A 23,536-nucleotide genomic window follows, 5' to 3' on the forward strand; every position below is an offset into this window, starting at 1 on the left:
CCCGGGGCGCTGCGATACCGCCTCCAGCCGGGATGCGATTCGCGATGCGGGTGGCGCCCGCTCGCGATGCGCACCCCGGCTCCCGTACCTGACTCGCTCTCCGTCGGTCCTGTCCCGGCGCGCGCGGCCCCGCTCCCTAGGGCGCGCGCGCGCCGGGACAGGACCGACGGAGAGCGAGTCAGGTACGGGAGCCGGGGTGCGCATCGCGAGCGGGCGCCACCCGCATCGCGAATCGCATCCCGGCTGGAGGCGGTATCGCAGCGCCCCGGGTCAGTGGATCTGACCGGAGCGCTGCAGTGACGAGAGTGTAGCGAGCGCTCCGGGGAGGAGCGGGGACCCGGAGCGCTCGGCGTAACACACGCATCTTTACCCCTCCAAATCAGACGGGCCACATTCCTACGGTTACTATCCTGCCCGGGAGTCGGGAGGGACCACATCACCTCCCCATTCTGTTCTTGGAAGGCACCCAGACCATGCCTCTCTATCCAAAAAGACAGGTCAACCGAACCCCTCCCTTCTACCTCAATTGACCTATCACCCTTACGCAGAGCCTCCAGGAGGCGCCGCTGCAAGTGACCCCCAGAACCAGATGGAGACGGAGACCCTCTTGATTCCCCGGCAGCGACGCTGGCATAGCTTCTAGCAGTCGCCACCAGGGGGGCAGCCGAACCAGCCCCTACTTCCTCAGTACTCTTTACTGATCCAGTGACATCCCTTTGCCTGCCTCCAGCACTCTTCTCTTGCACACCGATAGCATCCCTCTCTTGTACACCTCTAGCACCCCTCTCTCGCACACCGCTAGCATCCCTTTCTTGCACACCGCTAGCACCCCTCTCTCGCACACCGCTAGCACCCCTCTCTTGCACACCGCTAGCACCCCTCTCTTGCACACCGCTAGCACCCCTCTCTTGCACACCGCTAGCACCCCTCTCTTGCACACCGCTAGCACCCCTCTCTAGTACACCTCTAATGCCCCACTCTTGCACACTGCTAACATTTTCATGCAACATACCATCACCAAAATTTTCACTCTCTTTTGCACTCTTCCCTTTCACACTATTATCCTGGCTAAACTTTCCTGAGCTGGCCGGGTTATTTGCGTATGCCACGGGGGTTTGTGCTGCTGGTCCCGCCCCCGATGACCGCTTTTTCGGTTCTGGCGATGTTACTTCCAGTTCCAGTGATGACACTTCCTTCAACGCCGATGATGTTCCCAGTGAGAACTGCTTCACACTGGGTGGGATCTGTCCCTCCGGACGCACCCCCACCCCTCCTACAGCAGCCGACGTGGAGGGATTCCCCACAGCGTCAGTGCAACCTTCAGGAGCCACCTTACCCGACCGCCCGGGCTTTTCTACCAATCCAGACGCATGGACACTCCCCCCCCTCACAGAGGAGTGCCCTGCTACGCCCAGATCGCTCGGGGGACCGCCCCCCGAGCAGACAGCAACATCACCAAGCTCCGGCACTAGGACACGCCCCCTGCCCACCTGGGGTGGTCCTGCAGCATCGGAGTCGCCCACCTTAAGCCTGTCCTGCCCTTCCCTACCGACTGGACAGGCGGCTCCTTGGCGTCTGCAGCCATCTTAGAAACCTTATCCACCATGTACCCCCCATTCTGGCCCCGCTTTACAGCAAAAGCGGGGTCGGGCAGACTGGGGGGCCCACCAGCCTGAACCACCTTTTCAGATGGCCCAGACTGCTGGAGAGAAGAATAAACAAGTCTGGTGACCTCTCCTTTTTTCCTTTTATTTCTCCTCTTCCTCTTGCCCTTCACCTCAGTATCTGGGCCTAAGTCATTTCCAAATGAGAAGTTCTCAAAATGGGTAGGTGACTCTTGGAGCACAATCGCCTTCAGCAATCCACCACCAATTAACCCATTGCTGCTGCCGCTGTCGTCACTGCTGTCATCTGACGTTACAGGCAGGGCTACCTGAGCAGGATTTATGTATGAACTCTGGGTTGTGTCCTCCTCCTCTATTTCACTCTCCTCTGCACCACCATCTTGCTTCTCTTTAGCACCTTCCTCAGCACTGTCCTCTCTTTCTCCACCACCATCTTCCTCCACACTGTCCTCCTCAGCACTGTTCTCTCTTTCTCCTCCACCATCCACCTCCACACCATCCTCCTCTGCACTGCTTTCGCTGTGACTGACCTCCTCCTCTCTTTCTGGGTTCTGCTGGCCTCTGAACCGACTTTCATTGCAGAGTTTTTCTCTGAAGATACCAGCCCCTTCCATGATCTCCATCCTCACCCTTTCTACCTCCTCAACCTCTTTTTTCAGGGTTTTTAGCCGAATACACTGGCCTTCGATTTTTTGAGGTGTAATCAGCCTGGTAACGGGCAAATTTTAAGTCCTCTCTTAGCCCACGAAGCATTTTGCCAAGACACTCATACTCCGCCATTTTTGCTTGGATTCGGGACCCAAAAGTGGCCAAAGACTCCCTGGGACCCAATGCCCCCCATTGCTGGGGTTCAGAGGTACCTTGCCTCCCCATGTTTCTCCTCAACTCCTCACCTTCATGCAGGTCTTTACCTGCAGCCTTGCTTGTAGCCTTCCTTGCAGCCTTGCGGCTTCCAGATATGGACGGTGGAGTTGGTTCTGCATTTCTGCGGATCCTGGAGGATCTCCGTACCCCATCCTGGGAGTTGGCCGTTGCAATGTCACCTCCACCTCCCGCCGGCCTGGTAAGGGAGATGGGGACGTTGGGGTTCATGCAGGGAAACCCTTCCCCGAAGGCTGCCACAAACCTGGGGGGGGGGGGGGGGGGGGGGGGGAGGGCTGGTGAAAATCCTGCTGCTCTCTGGTTCTCTGGTTCTCCTGGAGCTGACGATCACACAACCACACCCTGAACAGGAAGTAGTGCAACAGCTGGAGACACCCTATTTGGAAAGCACTGCTGTAGGGTAATTTGGTGGTGGATGCAAATCCCTAATTTAGGCCTCAAATGCACATGGTGCTCTTTCACTTTGGAGCCCTCTCATATTTCAAGGCAACAGTTTTTGGTTACAAATTTTTTTTCTCTTCTTTTACCCCTTAAGAAAAGGTAAATTTTGGGTCTACACCAGCATGTTAGTGTAAACAGAGTGTACCATATACATTTGAGGCCTAAATTGGTGATTTGCACAGGGGTGGCTGGTAGTTACAGCAGTTCTGACATAAACATAAAAAACACCCATATGTGACCCCCATTTAGAAAACTACACCCCTCACGTAAAGTAACAAGGGGTATAGTGAGCCTTAACATCCCACAGGTGTTTGACAAATTTTTGTTAAAGTTGGAGGTGAAACTAAAAAAATGTATATTTTTTTCCCTAAAATGCTATTGTTACCCCAATTTTATCATTTTCACAAGGGGTAATAGGAAAAAAAGCCCAGCAAAATTTGTAACCCCATCTCTTCTGAGTCAGAAAATACCCCACATGTGGATGTAAAGTGCTCTGCGGGTGAACTACAGGGCTCAGAAGAGAAGGAGCACCATTGGGCTTTTGGAGAGAGAATCTGGCTGAAATTGAAGGCCATGTGCGTTTAGGCCTCCATGGTGCCAGAACAGTGAACCCCCCCCCCCCCACACACACACACACACACACACATGTGACCCCATTTTGGAAACTACACCCCTAATAAGAAGTGCAGTGAGCATTTACATCTCACAGGTGTCTGATAGATTTTTTTGAGCAGTGGTCTGCCAAAAGAAAAATGAAAATTTTTCATTTGCACAGCCCACTGTTCCAAAGATCTGTCAAATGCCAGTCGGGTTTAACCCCTTAAGGAACCAGCCCATTTTCACCTTAAGGACCCAGCCATTTTTGCACATCTGACCATTGTCATTTTAAGCATTAATAACTCTGGGATACTTTTACTTTTCATTCTGATTCTGACATTGTTTTTTCGTGACATATTCTACTTCATGTTAGTGGTAAATTTTTGTCGAGGCTTGCATCATTTCTTGGTGAAAAATTCCAAAATTTGATGAAAAAATTGAAAATTTTGCATTTTTCTAACTTTGAAGCTCTCTGCTTGTAACAAAAACAGACATTCCAAATAAATAATATATTGATTCACAGATACAATATGTCTACTTTATATTTTCATCATAAAGTTGACAGGTTTTAACTTTTAGAAGATATCAGAGGGCTTCAAAGTTCAGCAGCACTTTTCCAATTTTTCACAACATTTTCTAAATTGGAATTTTTCAGGGACCAGTTCAGTTTTGAAGTGGATTTGAAGGGCCTTCATATTAGAAATACCCCACAAATGACCACATTATAAAAACTGCACCCCTCAAAGTATCCAAAATGACATTTGGGTAAGTGTGTTAACCCTTTAGGTGTTTCACAGGAATAGCAGCAAAGTGAAGGAGGAAATTCAAAATCTCCATTTTTTACACTCGCATGTTCTTGTAGACCCAGTTTTTGAATTTTTACAAGGGGTAATAGGAGAAAAAGCCCCCCAAAATTTGTAACCCAATTTCTCTAGAGTAAGGAAATACCTCATATGTGTATGTAAAGTGTTCGGCTGGTGCAGTAGAGGGCTCAGAAGGGAAGGAGCAACAATGGGATTTTGGAGAGTGAATTTTTGCTGAAATGGTTTTTGGGGGGCATGTCACATTTTGGAAGCCCCTATGGTGCCAGAAGAGCAGAAAACCCCCACATGGCATACCATTTTGGAAACTACACCCCTCAAGCCACGTACCAAGGGGTCCAGTGAGCCTTAACACCCCACAGGTCTTTTACGACTTTTCGTTAAATTTGGATGTGTAAATGAAAAAAAAAAAAAAAAAAGTTTCACTTCCAGGCAGTGGAAGAGAGGTGGTTGTGGTTGTGATAAATATAAAGCAAATACACTATGTTGAGCTAGCGATTGTTTGTCTGTATACAAGAGTGTGAAGCATACAAGTGAGTGAGTATAAAAGTGAGGGGACTTAAAATTAAGGGACTTTAAATTCAGGAAGTTTAAATTGAAATATTTGATTTTTTTTTCTTTTCTGTTAATTTTTGCAATCCCCAAATCTAGTATGACCTCCATGTTGGAAAAGGCAGTCCAGTGTGCATCTTGCGCAATGTATGCAATCCTTGAACAACAGTTTGAGGGTGCATATTGTTGTGCGAGATGTGTGCGAGTTGCTCATTTAGAAGCCCAGATCCTGGATCTAGAGGAGCAACTGGCAACACTGAGATGCATTGACAACCCGCAGAGTAGTCTCCTGCTCACTGAGCAGGTACTCTCTGGGGTCGAGGTGGGGATGGATAGTGGGACGGAGGGGCAGGACAGTCAGGCAGTTAGCTGGGTTACAGTTAGAAAACGGGGTAGAGGGAAAAGTGTCAGGGAGGCTAGTCCTGAACTGGCACACCCCAACAAGTTTGCCCAGTTGGCAGATGAGGGGGATGTCATTTCAGAGCTAGCGGTACTGCAGCAGGACTCTGCCTCTGACCGCCAGGGGGGTGTCTGCTCCAGTAAGGAGGGAGGGAGGAGAGCAGGGCAGGCCAGACAGGTACTGGTAGTGGGGGACTCAATTATTAGGGGGACAGACAGGGTGATCTGTCACAAAGACCGGGATAGCCGAACAGTGTGTTGTCTTCCTGGCGCTCGAGTTCGGCACATCGCGGATCGGGTTGACAGGTTGCTGGGTGGGGCTGGAGAAGACCCAGCAGTCATGGTACATATTGGCACCAATGACAAAGTAAGAGGTAGATGGAGTGTCCTTAAAAATGATTTCAGGGACTTAGGCTGCAAGCTTAAGGCAAGGACCTCCAAGGTAGTATTTTCTGAAATATTACCTGTACCACGAGCCGTACCAGAGAGGCTGCGGGAGATAAGGGAGGTAAACAAGTGGCTCAGAAGCTGGTGTAGGAAGGAGGGGTTTGGGTTCATGGAGAACTGGGCAGACTTCGACTTTAAAGGAAACAGATTTCTGACTATAGCTAAAGACCATTATCTGTCCCAAATGGTGCAGGGCCTGACCAGAGGGGGCGCCCTACTAGACTTAATATTTACCAACGTACTGAAACTGGCAGAGTAATTAATGTGCAAGTAGATGGACACCGAGGAAATAGTGATCATAATGTAATACATTATAACTTGTTCTTCAATAAGGGAATCTCTCGAGGGGCCACAAAAACAATGAACTTTCGAAAAGCAAAGTTCGATCAACTCAGAGAAGCCCATAACAATATAAAATGGGATAATGTCCTCAAAAATAACAATACTGACACTAAATGGGAGACTTTTAAAAATATCTTAAATTTTCACTGTAAGATGTATATACTTTATAGGAATAAAAGGGTCAGAAATAAAAGTAAACCAATATGGATGAATAAAAATGTTAAGGGGGCAATAAATGACTAAAATAAAGCATTTCAGTTACTAAAACAGGACAGCAGTGAAGAAGCATTAAAAAGCTATAGAGAAAAATGTGAAATATGTAAAAAACAGATAAAAGCCGCAAAAATAGAGACAGAAAGACTCATTGCCAAAGAGAGTATGACTAACACCAAAATGTTCTTTAATTATATAAATAGCAAAAAGGTCAAAAATGAAAGTGTTGGCCCTTTAAAAAATGATGAGGAAGAAATTATAAACGGGGATCAGGAAAAAGCAAATATACTAAAATTCTTCTCCACTGTATTCACTGAGGAAAATGAAATGCCAGGTGAAATACAGTGTGATAAGGTAAGCTCCCCAGTACAGGTCACCTGTCTAACCCAGGAAGAATAAATCCTATATACACACTGGAACACCAATTTTATACACAAATAGAAAACTTTATTGAAAACATCATTTAGTAAAAACAATTAAAAGGGACAGTATAGCCAGACAAAAAAGGAGTTGATAAGGCAGGTAATATATTATTGGTTAGTATGGCTACAAAGGTGCAAAATATGACATAGTTATTCTTAACTATACAGTAGAGCCACCAGTATAACAATAATTATAGGTTACACATCACAGTCCTATGAAGAATTGCACCACAAAGCAAACCTAACCTAGAAAAGAAGGTCACTGCATATATAGCCTCCAGCGAGTGGTCAGGAGAAAGGGGAAAGGAAAGTAAAGATGTGCAATTAAAGCACAGTGGATAAGCATACCCAGAGAGCTTCCCCACTCACAGAGCACAGGCTGGAGGACATAGACAGTGTACCTACCTACACAACACCAGTACCCCAACGTCGTTTCGCCGTTTGGCTTCCTCAGGGAGTATGACCTAGTCTAGTTTGTGGGGGTATATATACAACATACCAACCAATAGGGATCTGTAGGTAAATAATTACAATATAGTTCACCTGGATCGGTGACATGGTCCCGGTATCTGGCGCCATCTTGGTGCGCATCGCGCGTGCGCGATGACAAGGTGCGTCCACCATCGTCATCCCGCGAGACAGAGGGAATAACCCGCGCACGCGCGGTGCGCACCAAGAATAAAGGTATTAGGATCCGAAAAAGACACGCGCGGATATAAAAGCATATCGTGCCTGAAATAATCAGGTAGTGGAAGATGGAGAAGAGAGGCGCCATTAAAAACAAAAAAATAGAGAAAAAGAGAATAAGAAAATACAGAGGACAAAGCTCGGAAGGGAGCGCACCGTGTATGTATGCATGTGTCAGATTACAAGATATATCAAGGCCGCTCATAGAGTGGAGGCAGTGCAGCGGTCAGGCATGTACCCACACCAACCCGTAGGGGGTTCAATCCCCATTGCAGGGGAAAAAATATTTTTTAAAAATAATATATATACTTTTCATGTTTTTCATTAATTATAATAAAATAGTGAAAGGTGCCACAAAAGTGCAAGTGAGTAAAAGTGAGACATGCAGAGGAAGATGTGAGAAAAAAGTGAAAAAAGCAGTGCAAAAAAGGTGACACATAGAAAATAATGAACCTAATGTTATAGTGTTGCTGACTGAATTCTTCGCTAAAAAAAAGCGAAAAAAAGGGGGATTAAAGTGATAAGTGTGTATAAGTGAAGATATGTGATTTATTAAGGTGTATAGTGAATGCTTGACGTATATAAAGGTAGTTTATAAAGTAGATACAAATAGTATATGTGCGGACTTAGGTGTTAGTGATGTTGAATGGGAAAAGTGATGTACCCCATAGCCTATCGTGTACTAGAGGTGAATAACAATATTATTATTATGTATAAAAATTAGATAATTAGTGGCTGTATGTATATATGTCGAAGTGTATCAGACAAAACAACTGTTAATCAACACCTCCAAAGCCAAAGAAATATATATCAATAATTTTATTCAACAATACTATGTATAGCAATAATTCCTATAATACCCGATTACTGGTGGCTCTACTCAATAAAGTGACAAGTGCTTTGCTGCTGATGGTCATCAATGCTCTCTTCAAATTTCCAGACTCTTTTGGATACGAGACCAATTTTGAAACCCTATAAGGTGTAAAAAAATGTATATGTATATATAATGAAAAGGAAAAATAAACCAGAAAAAATTAAAAAAGGTAGGGAAAAATTCTTAAAATTTTTAAAAAAATATATAATTAGGACCACAAAACTAAAAGAGGATCAGATAGCAATAACTAGTATTGATGAAAAGGATAATAGAGGATTATACTATCGCAAAAAATCACAGATATGGGGCAAAACTATTATATTCATTGAGGCCAAAAGGAGTAGTGGTTCTCAATTTATAGATCCACATAGTTTCCTTCTGTGCCAAAGTCTTTCTCCAGTTCCCCCCCCTTGGTCCAGGTACCACTCTATCAATGCCTCTCACCTTGAAGAGGGTACTGTTGCAATCATGGTACTGACGAAAGTGGCGGGGTATGGTTTTTAGCTTCTGTAGATCTATTTCCTCCTTGGCTGCTTCAATTCCTAGGACATGTTCCCGTATTCTCCGACGGAATTCCCTGCAGGTAAGTCCAACATAAATCATGTTACAAGGACAGGTGGCATAGTAGATCACTCCTGTGGTAATACAAGTAATAGGGTGTGTAATCACATATCTCTTGTCTGTACTCGAATTCCAAAATTCATTAGTGGTTTCTACATTTGGACAGGCTACACACCCCCCACAGGGTTTACAGCCCCATTTTGGTCCTTTTGACCCAAACATTCGCCGCACTGTTTGTCCTCTATGATGGCTGTGGACCAGCATATCTCTGAGGTTCCTTGATCTCCGGTAAGTGATTGAAGGCTTATGTGATATATATTGAGACAGTATCGGGTCCATTTGTAAGATTGACCAGTGTTTACATAGGGCTCTCTGTAATTGACGCCACCTGGTGTTGTAAGTAGATATATATCTTACCTGGTCATTTCCCTTTTTCTTTTTGGACTGGGTAAGCAGATTGCCTCGTAGTGTATCCTTAGCTCGTGCATAGCCTCTGGTGATATCCCTTTCATGATATCCCCGTTCCTGAAAGCGTAGAGATAGATCATTAGCCTGTTTTTCAAAGTGTTCATCCGTGGAACAAATCCGTCGGATTCGCAGGAACTGACCTGTCGGGATATTGGAGACAAGTGCATGGGGGTGAGAAGAGGAAGCGTGAAGAAGAGTATTGGTAGAGGTTTTTTTGCGATACACATCTGTTGAGATATACCCATCTTGGTCAACATCAAACAATACATCCAGGAACTCCATTTTCGACCTCCCCCATTTATAGGTCAATTTTATGTTTAGTTCATTAGTGTTCAGATATGTCATAAATGTGGACAACTCTTCTGCCGTGCCCTGCCAGACAAAAAGAATGTCATCTATATAGCGGCCCCACTGTAGAACTTTTTCAATATGGGGGGCGGGTTCAGTCATGAATATGGTCCTCTCCCACAGCCCCAGGAAAAGGTTGGCGTATGAGGGCGCACAGGCCGCCCCCATCGCCGTTCCCTGGAGCTGTAGGAAGACCACATCCCTGAACAAAAAGAAATTATGCATTAATGCGAACTGAAGAAGTTGTAAAATGAACTCACTCAGTTCTGGATCTAAATCCGACATCATAAGGTAAAATTGGGTTGCCGCCAATCCATCCGTGTGTCTGATTGATGTATACAGAGCTTCCACATCACAGGTGACCAGAAGGGTTTCGTTGTCCAATTGAACATCGTCCATTCTTTTTAGGATATCTGTGGTATCCTTGACATGAGATGGTAGAGACTCAACAAGGGGTTTTAGAAAGTGGTCCACATACCTGCAAATGGGTTCACAAAGAGAATTATTGCCAGAGACAATTGGACGCCCAGGTGGATTTTCCAACTGCTTGTGTATTTTGGGTAAAAGATATAATGTCGCAGTGGTAGGGTTCTCTGGCAGTAAGCTCTCTAGTTGTTTTTTCGTAATGAGGTTGCTCTCAAATGCATAACTCAATATGTTCGACAATTCCTCTGTAAATTTTTGCATGGGATTAAATGTCAGGCGTTTATAACAAAGAGAATCTCTCAGCTGCCTCTGTGCCTCACGTTCATACATGGATCTAGGCCATAGGACGACATTGCCCCCTTTGTCCGAGGGTTTGATTACAATGTCGTCCATTTGACCCAGCTCCATTAATGCCCTTCTTTGTGCGGGTGTCAGATTGTCGCCTTTACGGTTGTTGGGAATTTTTTCAAGCTCAGCGGTTACCAGCCTGACAAAAATATCCACACTAGGGCATATTGTCAGTTGAGGGAAATTAGTGGAAGACGTAAGAACATGTTTAGGGAACTTACCCGTATTTGATGTATCCTGTTCTTCTAGGAGATCTTGAAGAGCTTGTAGTGCCTCAGTTTCTGTGATCGTATTGGGAGATGCTGGTGCCTGAGCTGAAGATAAAGGTGCTTGTATAGGGGAGGGATGAAACAGTTTCTTAAAGATTAATTTCCGTGCGAATAATTGCAGATCTTTTACCGCTGTGAAACAATCAAAAGAGGCAGCTGGTGAGAAAGTTAAACCTAAGCTTAGGACCTGTTCCTGTTCAGGAGTTAAGGTATGTTTAGACAGGTTAATTACCTTACGGTTAGTATCGTTGCTCCTGGTGTTGACTCTCTCCTGCCTTTCATTTCTTGTGTTTGCTTTGTTGCGGTAGTTGCGTCGTCTCCCATCATATTGTGCATTTCTCGCAGAGGACCTGGATGACGCCACAGATTCCACTCCTGTGGAAACGGATGATGAGACTGAAGGTGATCTTTGTCGTCTCTCCACTGGACCCCGTTTCCACTTATACACCTTGTTATTAGAGAAGTCATTAGAGTCTCTTAAGAATTTTTTTGATTTTGTAGCCTTAATTTGTTTTTCCCAGATGGTTTGGGATTCCTCCAAGTCTTGCTTGAATGATGGGTAGTCATTATTTGGCAGGATGGCAGCAATATCTGTCTCTGTCTTCTCAATTTGTATACCTAGCTCCATGAGTACCTGTGTGTTATGTTCCATGATGATCATCATGAGTGTCCTGGAACAAGTATTGCATGCCTCTTCCCACTTTTTAACATAGACTTCTTGGTCAAGGCCAAAAGAGGGAAAAATCTGTACTCGTAGTCCTCGAGGTATTAGATGTTTATGTAGATAGTTCTCCAAAGAGGCCCGGTTCCACCAGGTCTTCATCTGTCGGTGTGATAGATTCCTTAGAGATTGTTTCAGTTCTCTAATATTGCACTGATCCGGATCATTACTGGCTATCGCTGTCCCAGAGAATAAAAGATTAGCCTGCTCCAACCAAGAAGCTTCCTTAGCCCGAAAGTCCATGATGGACAAACCTTCTGTAAAGATACAGGAAATCAATAATAAATCCAAAGAAAGGGCAAAATAATACCAGTATATTTAAAGTCGAGTGTGTTAATGACTAAAAATAAATCCTATATACACACTGGAACACCAATTTTATACACAAATAGAAAACTTTATTGAAAACATCATTTAGTAAAAACAATTAAAAGGGACAGTATAGCCAGACAAAAAAGGAGTTGATAAGGCAGGTAATATATTATTGGTTAGTATGGCTACAAAGGTGCAAAATATGACATAGTTATTCTTAACTATACAGTAGAGCCACCAGTATAACAATAATTATAGGTTACACATCACAGTCCTATGAAGAATTGCACCACAAAGCAAACCTAACCTAGAAAAGAAGGTCACTGCATATATAGCCTCCAGCGAGTGGTCAGGAGAAAGGGGAAAGGAAAGTAAAGATGTGCAATTAAAGCACAGTGGATAAGCATACCCAGAGAGCTTCCCCACTCACAGAGCACAGGCTGGAGGACATAGACAGTGTACCTACCTACACAACACCAGTACCCCAACGTCGTTTCGCCGTTTGGCTTCCTCAGGGAGTATGACCTAGTCTAGTTTGTGGGGGTATATATACAACATACCAACCAATAGGGATCTGTAGGTAAATAATTACAATATAGTTCACCTGGATCGGTGACATGGTCCCGGTATCTGGCGCCATCTTGGTGCGCATCGCGCGTGCGCGATGACAAGGTGCGTCCACCATCGTCATCCCGCGAGACAGAGGGAATAACCCGCGCACGCGCGGTGCGCACCAAGAATAAAGGTATTAGGATCCGAAAAAGACACGCGCGGATATAAAAGCATATCGTGCCTGAAATAATCAGGTAGTGGAAGATGGAGAAGAGAGGCGCCATTAAAAACAAAAAAATAGAGAAAAAGAGAATAAGAAAATACAGAGGACAAAGCTCGGAAGGGAGCGCACCGTGTATGTATGCATGTGTCAGATTACAAGATATATCAAGGCCGCTCATAGAGTGGAGGCAGTGCAGCGGTCAGGCATGTACCCACACCAACCCGTAGGGGGTTCAATCCCCATTGCAGGGGAAAAAATATTTTTTAAAAATAATATATATACTTTTCATGTTTTTCATTAATTATAATAAAATAGTGAAAGGTGCCACAAAAGTGCAAGTGAGTAAAAGTGAGACATGCAGAGGAAGATGTGAGAAAAAAGTGAAAAAAGCAGTGCAAAAAAGGTGACACATAGAAAATAATGAACCTAATGTTATAGTGTTGCTGACTGAATTCTTCGCTAAAAAAAAAGCGAAAAAAAGGGGGATTAAAGTGATAAGTGTGTATAAGTGAAGATATGTGATTTATTAAGGTGTATAGTGAATGCTTGACGTATATAAAGGTAGTTTATAAAGTAGATACAAATAGTATATGTGCGGACTTAGGTGTTAGTGATGTTGAATGGGAAAAGTGATGTACCCCATAGCCTATCGTGTACTAGAGGTGAATAACAATATTATTATTATGTATAAAAATTAGATAATTAGTGGCTGTATGTATATATGTCGAAGTGTATCAGACAAAACAACTGTTAATCAACACCTCCAAAGCCAAAGAAATATATATCAATAATTTTATTCAACAATACTATGTATAGCAATAATTCCTATAATACCCGATTACTGGTGGCTCTACTCAATAAAGTGACAAGTGCTTTGCTGCTGATGGTCATCAATGCTCTCTTCAAATTTCCAGACTCTTTTGGATACGAGACCAATTTTGAAACCCTATAAGGTGTAAAAAAATGTATATGTATATATAATGAAAAGGAAAAATAAACCAGAAAAAATTAAAAAAGGTAGGGAAAAATTCTTAAAATTTTTAAAAAAATATATAATTAGGACCACAAAACTAAAAGAGGATCAGATAGCAATAACTAGTATTGATGAAAAGGTACCACAGGGGTCCGTCTTGGGTCCTGTCCTATTTAATATATTCATGAATGACCTTGCAGAGGGGTTGAATAGTAAAGTAGCAATCTTTGCAGATGACACCAAACTCTGTAAAGTGGTAAACACTATAGAGGACAGTGCACTGTTACAAATGGATCTGGATAGGTTGGAGGTTTGGGCTGGGAAGTGGCAGATGAGGTTCAACACTGATAAATGTAAGGTAATGCAAAAATCCGAGCTGGGATTATGTATTAAATGGAAGAACACTTAGGACGACTGACATGGAAAAGGACTTAGGAGCCTTAGGTAACAGTAAACTTAGCTGTAGTGACCAGTGTCGGGCAGCTGCTGCCAAGGCTAATAAAATCATGGGGTACATCAATAGGGGCATAGATGCCGACGACAAGGAAATAATGCTACCGCTGTACAAATCACTAGTCAGTCCTCACATAGAGTACTGTGTACAGTACTGAGCACCAGTGTACAAGAAAGATATAGTGGAGCTGGAGAGGGTTCAAATCCCACTAAGGACAACAATAAATAAAGACATTATTATTATTATTATTATTATAATAACGTCAGCAGAGAGCACTGTGCTCGTGATGTCATCAGAGAGCATTCCAAAAAGAAAATAATTTCCTCTGTAGTATTCAGCAGCTAATAAGTACAGGAAAGATTACGATTTTTTAATAGAAGTAATTTACAAATCTGTTTAACTTTCCGGAGCCAGTTGATTTAAAAGAAAAAAAAGGTTTTCACCGGAGTACCCCTTTAACCCCTTCATGACCCAGCCCATTTTCACCTTCAGGTCCTGGGCATTTTTTGAAAATCTGACCACTGTCACTTTAAACATTAATAACTCTGGAATGCTTTTACTTATCATTCTGATTCCGAGAACTGCTGTAACAATCAGCCACCCCTGTGCAAATCGCCTCAAATGTACATGGTGCACTCTCCCTTCTGAGCCTTGTTGTGCGCCCCCAGAGCACTTTGCGCCCACATATGGGGTATCTCCATACTCGGGAGAAATTGCATTACAAATTTAGAGGATCTTTTTTCCCCTTTTACCTCTTGTGAAAATGAAAAGTATAGGGCAACACCAGCATGTCAGAGTAAAAAAATTATTTTTTTACACTAACATGCTGGTGTAGACCCCAACTTCACCTTTTCATAAGGGGTTAAAGAAGAAAAAGCCCCCCAAAATTTGTAAGGCAATTTCTCCCGAGTACGGCAATACCCCATATGTGTCCCAAAACTGTTGCCCTGAAATACAACAGGGCTCCAAAGTGAGAGAGCGCCATGCGCATTTGAGGCCTGAATTAGGGATTTGCATAGGGGTGGACATAGGGGTATTCTATGCCAATGATTCCCAAACAGGGTGCCTCCAGCTGTTGCAAAACTCCCAGCATGCCTGGACAGTCAATGGCTGTCCGGCAATACTGGGAGTTATTATTTTGCAACAGCTGGAGGCTCCGTTTTGGAAACAGTAGCGTACCAGACGTTTTTCATTTTTTTGGGGGCTGTGTAGGGATAATGTGTATATGTAGTGTTTTTTACTTTTTATTTTAGGTTAGTGTTAGTGTAGTGTTTTTAGGGTACAGTCACATGGGCAGAGGTTCACAGCAAGTTTGCCGCTGGGAGTTTGAGCTGCAGCGCAAATTTTGCGCCATCTCAAACTTGCAGCACTCACTGTAAACCTCCGCCCATGTGAGTGTACCCTGTACATTCACATTGGGGGGAGGGGGCAAACATCCAGCTGTTGCAAACTCCGAGCATGCCCTTTGGCTGTCCGTGCATGCTGGGAGTTGTAGTTTTGCAACAGCTGGAGGCACACTGGTTTGGAAACACTAAGTTAAGTAATAAACTTTCAAGTGTTTTGCAACCAAACTTAGCGTTTCCAAACCAGTGTGCCTCCAGCTGTTGAAAAACTACAACTCCCAGCATGCATGGTCTGTCAGTGCATGCTGGGAGTTATAGTTTTGCAACAATTGAAACAGCTGGAGGCACTGAGGTAGCAAACGGACAATGTTTCCCAACTAGTGTGCCTCCAGTTGTTGCAAAACTACAACTCCCAGCATGCCCAGACTGCCCAAGCATGCTGGAAGTTGTAGTTCGGCAATATCTGAAGGATCAGATGTTGCCGAACTACAACTTCCAGCATGCTTGGGCAGTCTGGGCATGCTGGGAGTTGTAGTTTTGCAATATCTGGAGGTCCACAGTTTGGAGACCACTGTATAATGGTCTCCAATCTATGCTCTTCCAGATGTTAGAGAACTACAACTCCCAGCATGCCTGAACAGACTGAGCATGCTGGGAGTTGTAGTTTTGCAACATCTGGAACAGCACAGATTGGAGACCATTATACAGTGGTCTCCAAACTGTGGACCTCCAGATGTTACAAAACTACAACTCCCAGCATGCCCAGAAAGCCAAAGGCTGTCTGGGCATGCTGGGAGTTGCCGTTTTGAAACTCCCAGAGGCAGCAGTGAGATCGCTTTACGGCGATCTCACTGCTGCCAATGAAGATGCCGCACTGCTGCCGGAAACTCACCTCCGGGACGCAGCGCCGCCGGGACCGCCTGGAGGACGTCGCTCGCAACGGGACCACTCGGGACACCGCATGGTCGGGTAAGTGATGCCGGGGGATGGGTAAGGGACACTTAGCAGAGCGGTGTGTGTCCCGATCCCCGTGATCGGGACTTACACACCGCGCTGCTAAATATTCTGATAGCGAAACGCTGCTATTAGCTAGTCAGAGTTGACCAGCTGATAGCAGCGATCGCTGGGGGGGGGGGGTGGGGGATGAAACCCCCCGTGGTCGCATGGTAAGATGGCTGGCTATCAGTGATAGCCACCATCTTACCGGGCGCTGCGGGATGCCGCGAGTAGCGGCAAAAATGTTCATGACGTACCTGTATGTCATGGGTCGGGAACACCTTGCCACCCATGACGTACAGGTATGTCATAGGTCGGGAAGGGGTTAATGGTATAGAGAACTGTGTCTAGTGCATTAACTCTGATTTTTTGCCCATTGAAACCAGTAGGCCCATTGTGGTCTATGGGGAAAGCTGCTGAGTTGCCCATAGCAACCAATCAGATCGCTTCTTTCATTTTTGAAAAAGTCTCTGAAAAATGAAGGAAGTAATCTGATTGGTTGCTATGGGCAACTCAGAAACTTTTCCAGGAAAATATGCTGAGTTGCCCATAGCAACCAATCAGATCGCTTCTTTCATTTTGCAAAGGCATTGTGAAAAATGAAAGAAGCAATCTGGTTGCTATGGGCAACTGCACAACTCTTCCTCTACACTGGTCTTAATGAATCTCCCCCATAGAGGGAGATTTATCAAAACCTGCCCAGAGGAAAAGTTTCTGAGTTGCCCATAGCAACCAATCAGATCGCTTCTTTCATTTTTGAAAAAGCCTCTGAAAAATGAAGGATATTTTTGAGATTTTGGAAGCTGGGATACTCACTACACCCATGCATATCTAGATAATTAAGTATGGGGGGAACTTAAATTTATTTTTTAAATCACATGGAGTTTTGACTTTACTTCATTATGGTCGAATAAAGCACTTAAAGAGTTCCTTAAAATTAAAGATTCACTCTTTTGGATGAAAAGGGGCTTATTTATGTAAATCAATTATACGCTTTAGGTCAAATAAAGTCGTTTGAAGAGATAGCCCATAAGTGTGTGGGGGGAAGACAATCACAAACATTGTTTTTTACAAATAAGTAACACAGATCATAAAGCAATAAAAGGAGAGATTGGAGATTTCAGGGATTCTATATATAAGAAAAGTTTAATTAGACTATTTCCTTATGCAAAGTTGCTGTCTGGGCATGCTGGGAGTTGTGGTTCTGCAGCGGTTGGGGGTTCACAGCTTGAAGACCACTGCTATAGAGGGTGCAAATGTATCTGAGCCCTGGAACTCAAATAATGTGAAATATGAGATGATCAAAATGGAGCCCCTGCACTAATTACTTGGGTTCTGAGGTCTGTAAGGTCCATAGTAAAAACATCAGGTTCTGTCTATAGCAGATACTAAATCATGGCAGCTCAAAGAAACAAGCAGTCATTCTGACATGTCACATGTGATGTCATAGACAGCTGGAGGCCTGACATCCCACTGACAGCCGCCCGAGCCTTCAGTCTGTTCCAGTGCGATTAGTGAGAATAGTGAGATTAGCGTCTTCTTTTTCTACTTGTCTGAAATGGAGCTAAAAGGACTGGGGTTCGTCCCCCTCCTGTTGGCGTTTTGGTGTGCGGCCTGGCTTGCCACCAGCTACATCATGACGGTCGTCCTCGGCCATGCAGCCTCGCCACTGATGAGCATCAGGTAAGATAAACAAGCAAATGATTCTTATTTCATGGGTTGGGAGTGAGGAAATATCCATAATAACATTGGTTTCTTTTCCTTCACAGTGACGTGGGAAATGTCTTTCCCGAAAGCATATTATTCAGAATTGGATTTATAGGGACGTCCATTGGCACTTTGGTACTAACCTTTCTTATTTATAAGTATATGGTTATGCATACTGAAGAGTTCAGGGGTCATCAGGTCCTGATCCAGAGGATCCTGCTGGCCATTGTGTGGGCCTCCTGTTTTTCCACAGCTGTTATGCATGTATTGTCCCCCGAAGAATATCCCAGGATACACTTTGTCAGCACGATAATTTCCATTACATGTGAAGCCTTATACTACCTTGGGCAGTCCATCCAGATGTATAAATTACCAGGAGCAAAAAAAGTCATCCACCATAGTAGATGCACCTGCTGTGGCCTGACTTTTGTCTGTGTAGTTTTCTATTTTGGATATGAAACATTAAAGGAATTATTCCATAATGATGAAGACTGGGACGAGATCCGTGAAATCCCCATCATAATCATCGAGTGGGTGATGCTTCTACTGATCCTGATAAACATCGTGACCTATTATTCCACCATGCAGAGGTTATTGTTGACCGTCTCCAGAAACAGCTGCACACTCTCTCTTAGAGTAAAAATTGATGACTTCGGGGTGTAGACCACCACGGGGGCCATCAAGTGGACTTCTGGGAGAGATACTGCACAGGACACGGAAAACATCTAAAGAAGAATAACTGGGGGACTACATATGGTGCCAGTAATCATGACACAATAATATGAGCTGGTGATATTACCTATACAAAAAAAAAAAAATTATAAAAAAATATTGGTGTGTGAAGTGTAATACCTAGTTAGAAAAACAGAATCAAATTCATCATTATAACCCCCCTCTGCATTACCCTGTTTATTATTTTTCAAGCAAGCACTTTGTTCTAATTCGTCCACTCTCTGGCGTGCTCCTTGTATAAGGGGTTTGGGATACCCTTTTTGTTTAAAACGATCCTCCAGGTTCTCTAGTTGTTGTAGGTATTTTTGTGTGGAAGAACAATTCCTTCGGATTCTTTTCATTTGACCGAATGGAATGTTCTTCTTCCATTATTTAAGATGGCAACTGTTAAAGTCGAGGTATCTGTTTGCATTCACCTCCTTAAAATAGTTGGCAGTATGCGAACAGCCATCCTGAATATAGATATTTAAATCCAGGAACTCACATTTTTTGGGGGACTGATGCAGCGCTGCCTTTGGCAATTTCTGGCTCTGCTATAGCGCTTTTTTTGAGGGGGCGTGTCGGCTGCCCCTTCATCTGGCGGTCAACCTGCGCCGCCGGGACGCAGCGCCGCCGGGACCGCCTGGAGGACGTCGCTCGCAACGGGACCACTCGGGACACCGCATGGTCGGGTAAGTGATGCCGGGGGATGGGTAAGGGACACTTAGCAGAGCGGTGTGTGTCCCGATCCCCGTGATCGGGACTTACACACCGCGCTGCTAAATATTCTGATAGCGAAACGCTGCTATTAGCTAGTCAGAGTTGACCAGCTGATAGCAGCGATCGCTGGGGGGGGGGGGTGGGGGATGAAACCCCCCGTGGTCGCATGGTAAGATGGCTGGCTATCAGTGATAGCCACCATCTTACCGGGCGCTGCGGGATGCCGCGAGTAGCGGCAAAAATGTTCATGACGTACCTGTATGTCATGGGTCGGGAACACCTTGCCACCCATGACGTACAGGTATGTCATAGGTCGGGAAGGGGTTAATGGTATAGAGAACTGTGTCTAGTGCATTAACTCTGATTTTTTGCCCATTGAAACCAGTAGGCCCATTGTGGTCTATGGGGAAAGCTGCTGAGTTGCCCATAGCAACCAATCAGATCGCTTCTTTCATTTTTGAAAAAGTCTCTGAAAAATGAAGGAAGTAATCTGATTGGTTGCTATGGGCAACTCAGAAACTTTTCCAGGAAAATATGCTGAGTTGCCCATAGCAACCAATCAGATCGCTTCTTTCATTTTGCAAAGGCATTGTGAAAAATGAAAGAAGCAATCTGGTTGCTATGGGCAACTGCACAACTCTTCCTCTACACTGGTCTTAATGAATCTCCCCCATAGAGGGAGATTTATCAAAACCTGCCCAGAGGAAAAGTTTCTGAGTTGCCCATAGCAACCAATCAGATCGCTTCTTTCATTTTTGAAAAAGCCTCTGAAAAATGAAGGATATTTTTGAGATTTTGGAAGCTGGGATACTCACTACACCCATGCATATCTAGATAATTAAGTATGGGGGGAACTTAAATTTATTTTTTAAATCACATGGAGTTTTGACTTTACTTCATTATGGTCGAATAAAGCACTTAAAGAGTTCCTTAAAATTAAAGATTCACTCTTTTGGATGAAAAGGGGCTTATTTATGTAAATCAATTATACGCTTTAGGTCAAATAAAGTCGTTTGAAGAGATAGCCCATAAGTGTGTGGGGGGAAGACAATCACAAACATTGTTTTTTACAAATAAGTAACACAGATCATAAAGCAATAAAAGGAGAGATTGGAGATTTCAGGGATTCTATATATAAGAAAAGTTTAATTAGACTATTTCCTTATGCAAAGTTGCTGTCTGGGCATGCTGGGAGTTGTGGTTCTGCAGCGGTTGGGGGTTCACAGCTTGAAGACCACTGCTATAGAGGGTGCAAATGTATCTGAGCCCTGGAACTCAAATAATGTGAAATATGAGATGATCAAAATGGAGCCCCTGCACTAATTACTTGGGTTCTGAGGTCTGTAAGGTCCATAGTAAAAACATCAGGTTCTGTCTATAGCAGATACTAAATCATGGCAGCTCAAAGAAACAAGCAGTCATTCTGACATGTCACATGTGATGTCATAGACAGCTGGAGGCCTGACATCCCACTGACAGCCGCCCGAGCCTTCAGTCTGTTCCAGTGCGATTAGTGAGAATAGTGAGATTAGCGTCTTCTTTTTCTACTTGTCTGAAATGGAGCTAAAAGGACTGGGGTTCGTCCCCCTCCTGTTGGCGTTTTGGTGTGCGGCCTGGCTTGCCACCAGCTACATCATGACGGTCGTCCTCGGCCATGCAGCCTCGCCACTGATGAGCATCAGGTAAGATAAACAAGCAAATGATTCTTATTTCATGGGTTGGGAGTGAGGAAATATCCATAATAACATTGGTTTCTTTTCCTTCACAGTGACGTGGGAAATGTCTTTCCCGAAAGCATATTATTCAGAATTGGATTTATAGGGACGTCCATTGGCACTTTGGTACTAACCTTTCTTATTTATAAGTATATGGTTATGCATACTGAAGAGTTCAGGGGTCATCAGGTCCTGATCCAGAGGATCCTGCTGGCCATTGTGTGGGCCTCCTGTTTTTCCACAGCTGTTATGCATGTATTGTCCCCCGAAGAATATCCCAGGATACACTTTGTCAGCACGATAATTTCCATTACATGTGAAGCCTTATACTACCTTGGGCAGTCCATCCAGATGTATAAATTACCAGGAGCAAAAAAAGTCATCCACCATAGTAGATGCACCTGCTGTGGCCTGACTTTTGTCTGTGTAGTTTTCTATTTTGGATATGAAACATTAAAGGAATTATTCCATAATGATGAAGACTGGGACGAGATCCGTGAAATCCCCATCATAATCATCGAGTGGGTGATGCTTCTACTGATCCTGATAAACATCGTGACCTATTATTCCACCATGCAGAGGTTATTGTTGACCGTCTCCAGAAACAGCTGCACACTCTCTCTTAGAGTAAAAATTGATGACTTCGGGGTGTAGACCACCACGGGGGCCATCAAGTGGACTTCTGGGAGAGATACTGCACAGGACACGGAAAACATCTAAAGAAGAATAACTGGGGGACTACATATGGTGCCAGTAATCATGACACAATAATATGAGCTGGTGATATTACCTATACAAAAAAAAAATAAAAAAAAATTATAAAAAAATATTGGTGTGTGAAGTGTAATACCTAGTTAGAAAAACAGAATCAAATTCATCATTATAACCCCCCTCTGCATTACCCTGTTTATTATTTTTCAAGCAAGCACTTTGTTCTAATTCGTCCACTCTCTGGCGTGCTCCTTGTATAAGGGGTTTGGGATACCCTTTTTGTTTAAAACGATCCTCCAGGTTCTCTAGTTGTTGTAGGTATTTTTGTGTGGAAGAACAATTCCTTCGGATTCTTTTCATTTGACCGAATGGAATGTTCTTCTTCCATTATTTAAGATGGCAACTGTTAAAGTCGAGGTATCTGTTTGCATTCACCTCCTTAAAATAGTTGGCAGTATGCGAACAGCCATCCTGAATATAGATATTTAAATCCAGGAACTCACATTTTTTGGGGGACTGATGCAGCGCTGCCTTTGGCAATTTCTGGCTCTGCTATAGCGCTTTTTTTGAGGGGGCGTGTCGGCTGCCCCTTCATCTGGCGGTCAACCTGCGCCGCCGGGACGCAGCGCCGCCGGGACCGCCTGGAGGACGTCGCTCGCAACGGGACCACTCGGGACACCGCATGGTCGGGTAAGTGATGCCGGGGGATGGGTAAGGGACACTTAGCAGAGCGGTGTGTGTCCCGATCCCCGTGATCGGGACTTACACACCGCGCTGCTAAATATTCTGATAGCGAAACGCTGCTATTAGCTAGTCAGAGTTGACCAGCTGATAGCAGCGATCGCTGGGGGTGGGGTGGGGGATGAAACCCCCCGTGGTCGCATGGTAAGATGGCTGGCTATCAGTGATAGCCACCATCTTACCGGGCGCTGCGGGATGCCGCGAGTAGCGGCAAAAATGTTCATGACGTACCTGTATGTCATGGGTCGGGAACACCTTGCCACCCATGACGTACAGGTATGTCATAGGTCGGGAAGGGGTTAATGGTATAGAGAACTGTGTCTAGTGCATTAACTCTGATTTTTTGCCCATTGAAACCAGTAGGCCCATTGTGGTCTATGGGGAAAGCTGCTGAGTTGCCCATAGCAACCAATCAGATCGCTTCTTTCATTTTTGAAAAAGTCTCTGAAAAATGAAGGAAGTAATCTGATTGGTTGCTATGGGCAACTCAGAAACTTTTCCAGGAAAATATGCTGAGTTGCCCATAGCAACCAATCAGATCGCTTCTTTCATTTTGCAAAGGCATTGTGAAAAATGAAAGAAGCAATCTGGTTGCTATGGGCAACTGCACAACTCTTCCTCTACACTGGTCTTAATGAATCTCCCCCATAGAGGGAGATTTATCAAAACCTGCCCAGAGGAAAAGTTTCTGAGTTGCCCATAGCAACCAATCAGATCGCTTCTTTCATTTTTGAAAAAGCCTCTGAAAAATGAAGGATATTTTTGAGATTTTGGAAGCTGGGATACTCACTACACCCATGCATATCTAGATAATTAAGTATGGGGGGAACTTAAATTTATTTTTTAAATCACATAGAGTTTTGACTTTACTTCATTATGGTCGAATAAAGCACTTAAAGAGTTCCTTAAAATTAAAGATTCACTCTTTTGGATGA

At 44.2% G+C, this 23,536-nt stretch overlaps 1 protein-coding gene across 3 annotated transcripts; it reads right to left on the minus strand.

The window, feature by feature from the left end:
* Positions 1-6,672: 6,672 nt before the first annotated feature.
* Positions 6,673-13,632, minus strand: LOC130298356 (uncharacterized). Of its 3 annotated transcripts, none has more exons than XR_008849762.1 (6): positions 13,365-13,632; positions 10,955-11,700; positions 10,675-10,854; positions 9,281-10,157; positions 8,747-8,879; positions 6,673-8,400 (listed from the first exon to the last, which is right to left on the minus strand). XR_008849762.1 is itself a non-coding variant. In XM_056551288.1 (3 exons), exons 2-3 carry the CDS (start codon positions 11,684-11,686, stop codon positions 10,849-10,851), a joined length of 738 nt encoding a protein of 245 aa, XP_056407263.1. In that variant the 5' UTR covers positions 11,687-11,700; positions 13,365-13,630; the 3' UTR covers positions 10,185-10,848. The 3 variants fall into 3 exon arrangements, 1 of the variants encoding a protein (XP_056407263.1); XR_008849763.1 differs by having other exon boundaries at positions 9,281-9,388; positions 13,365-13,628; XM_056551288.1 differs by lacking the exons at positions 6,673-8,400; positions 8,747-8,879; positions 9,281-10,157 and having other exon boundaries at positions 10,185-10,854; positions 13,365-13,630.
* Between the last annotated feature and the right edge of the window lie 9,904 nt (positions 13,633-23,536).

Source organism: Hyla sarda (genome assembly GCF_029499605.1).
Source record: "Hyla sarda isolate aHylSar1 chromosome 2 unlocalized genomic scaffold, aHylSar1.hap1 SUPER_2_unloc_19, whole genome shotgun sequence".
In the NCBI taxonomy this organism is placed as follows: domain Eukaryota; kingdom Metazoa; phylum Chordata; class Amphibia; order Anura; family Hylidae; genus Hyla; species Hyla sarda.

Coding starts and splice junctions, on each gene's coding strand:
- LOC130298356 (XM_056551288.1), bottom strand. CDS start 11,686: ATGGACTTTCGGGCTAAGGAAGCTTCTTGGTTGGAGCAGGCTAATCTT.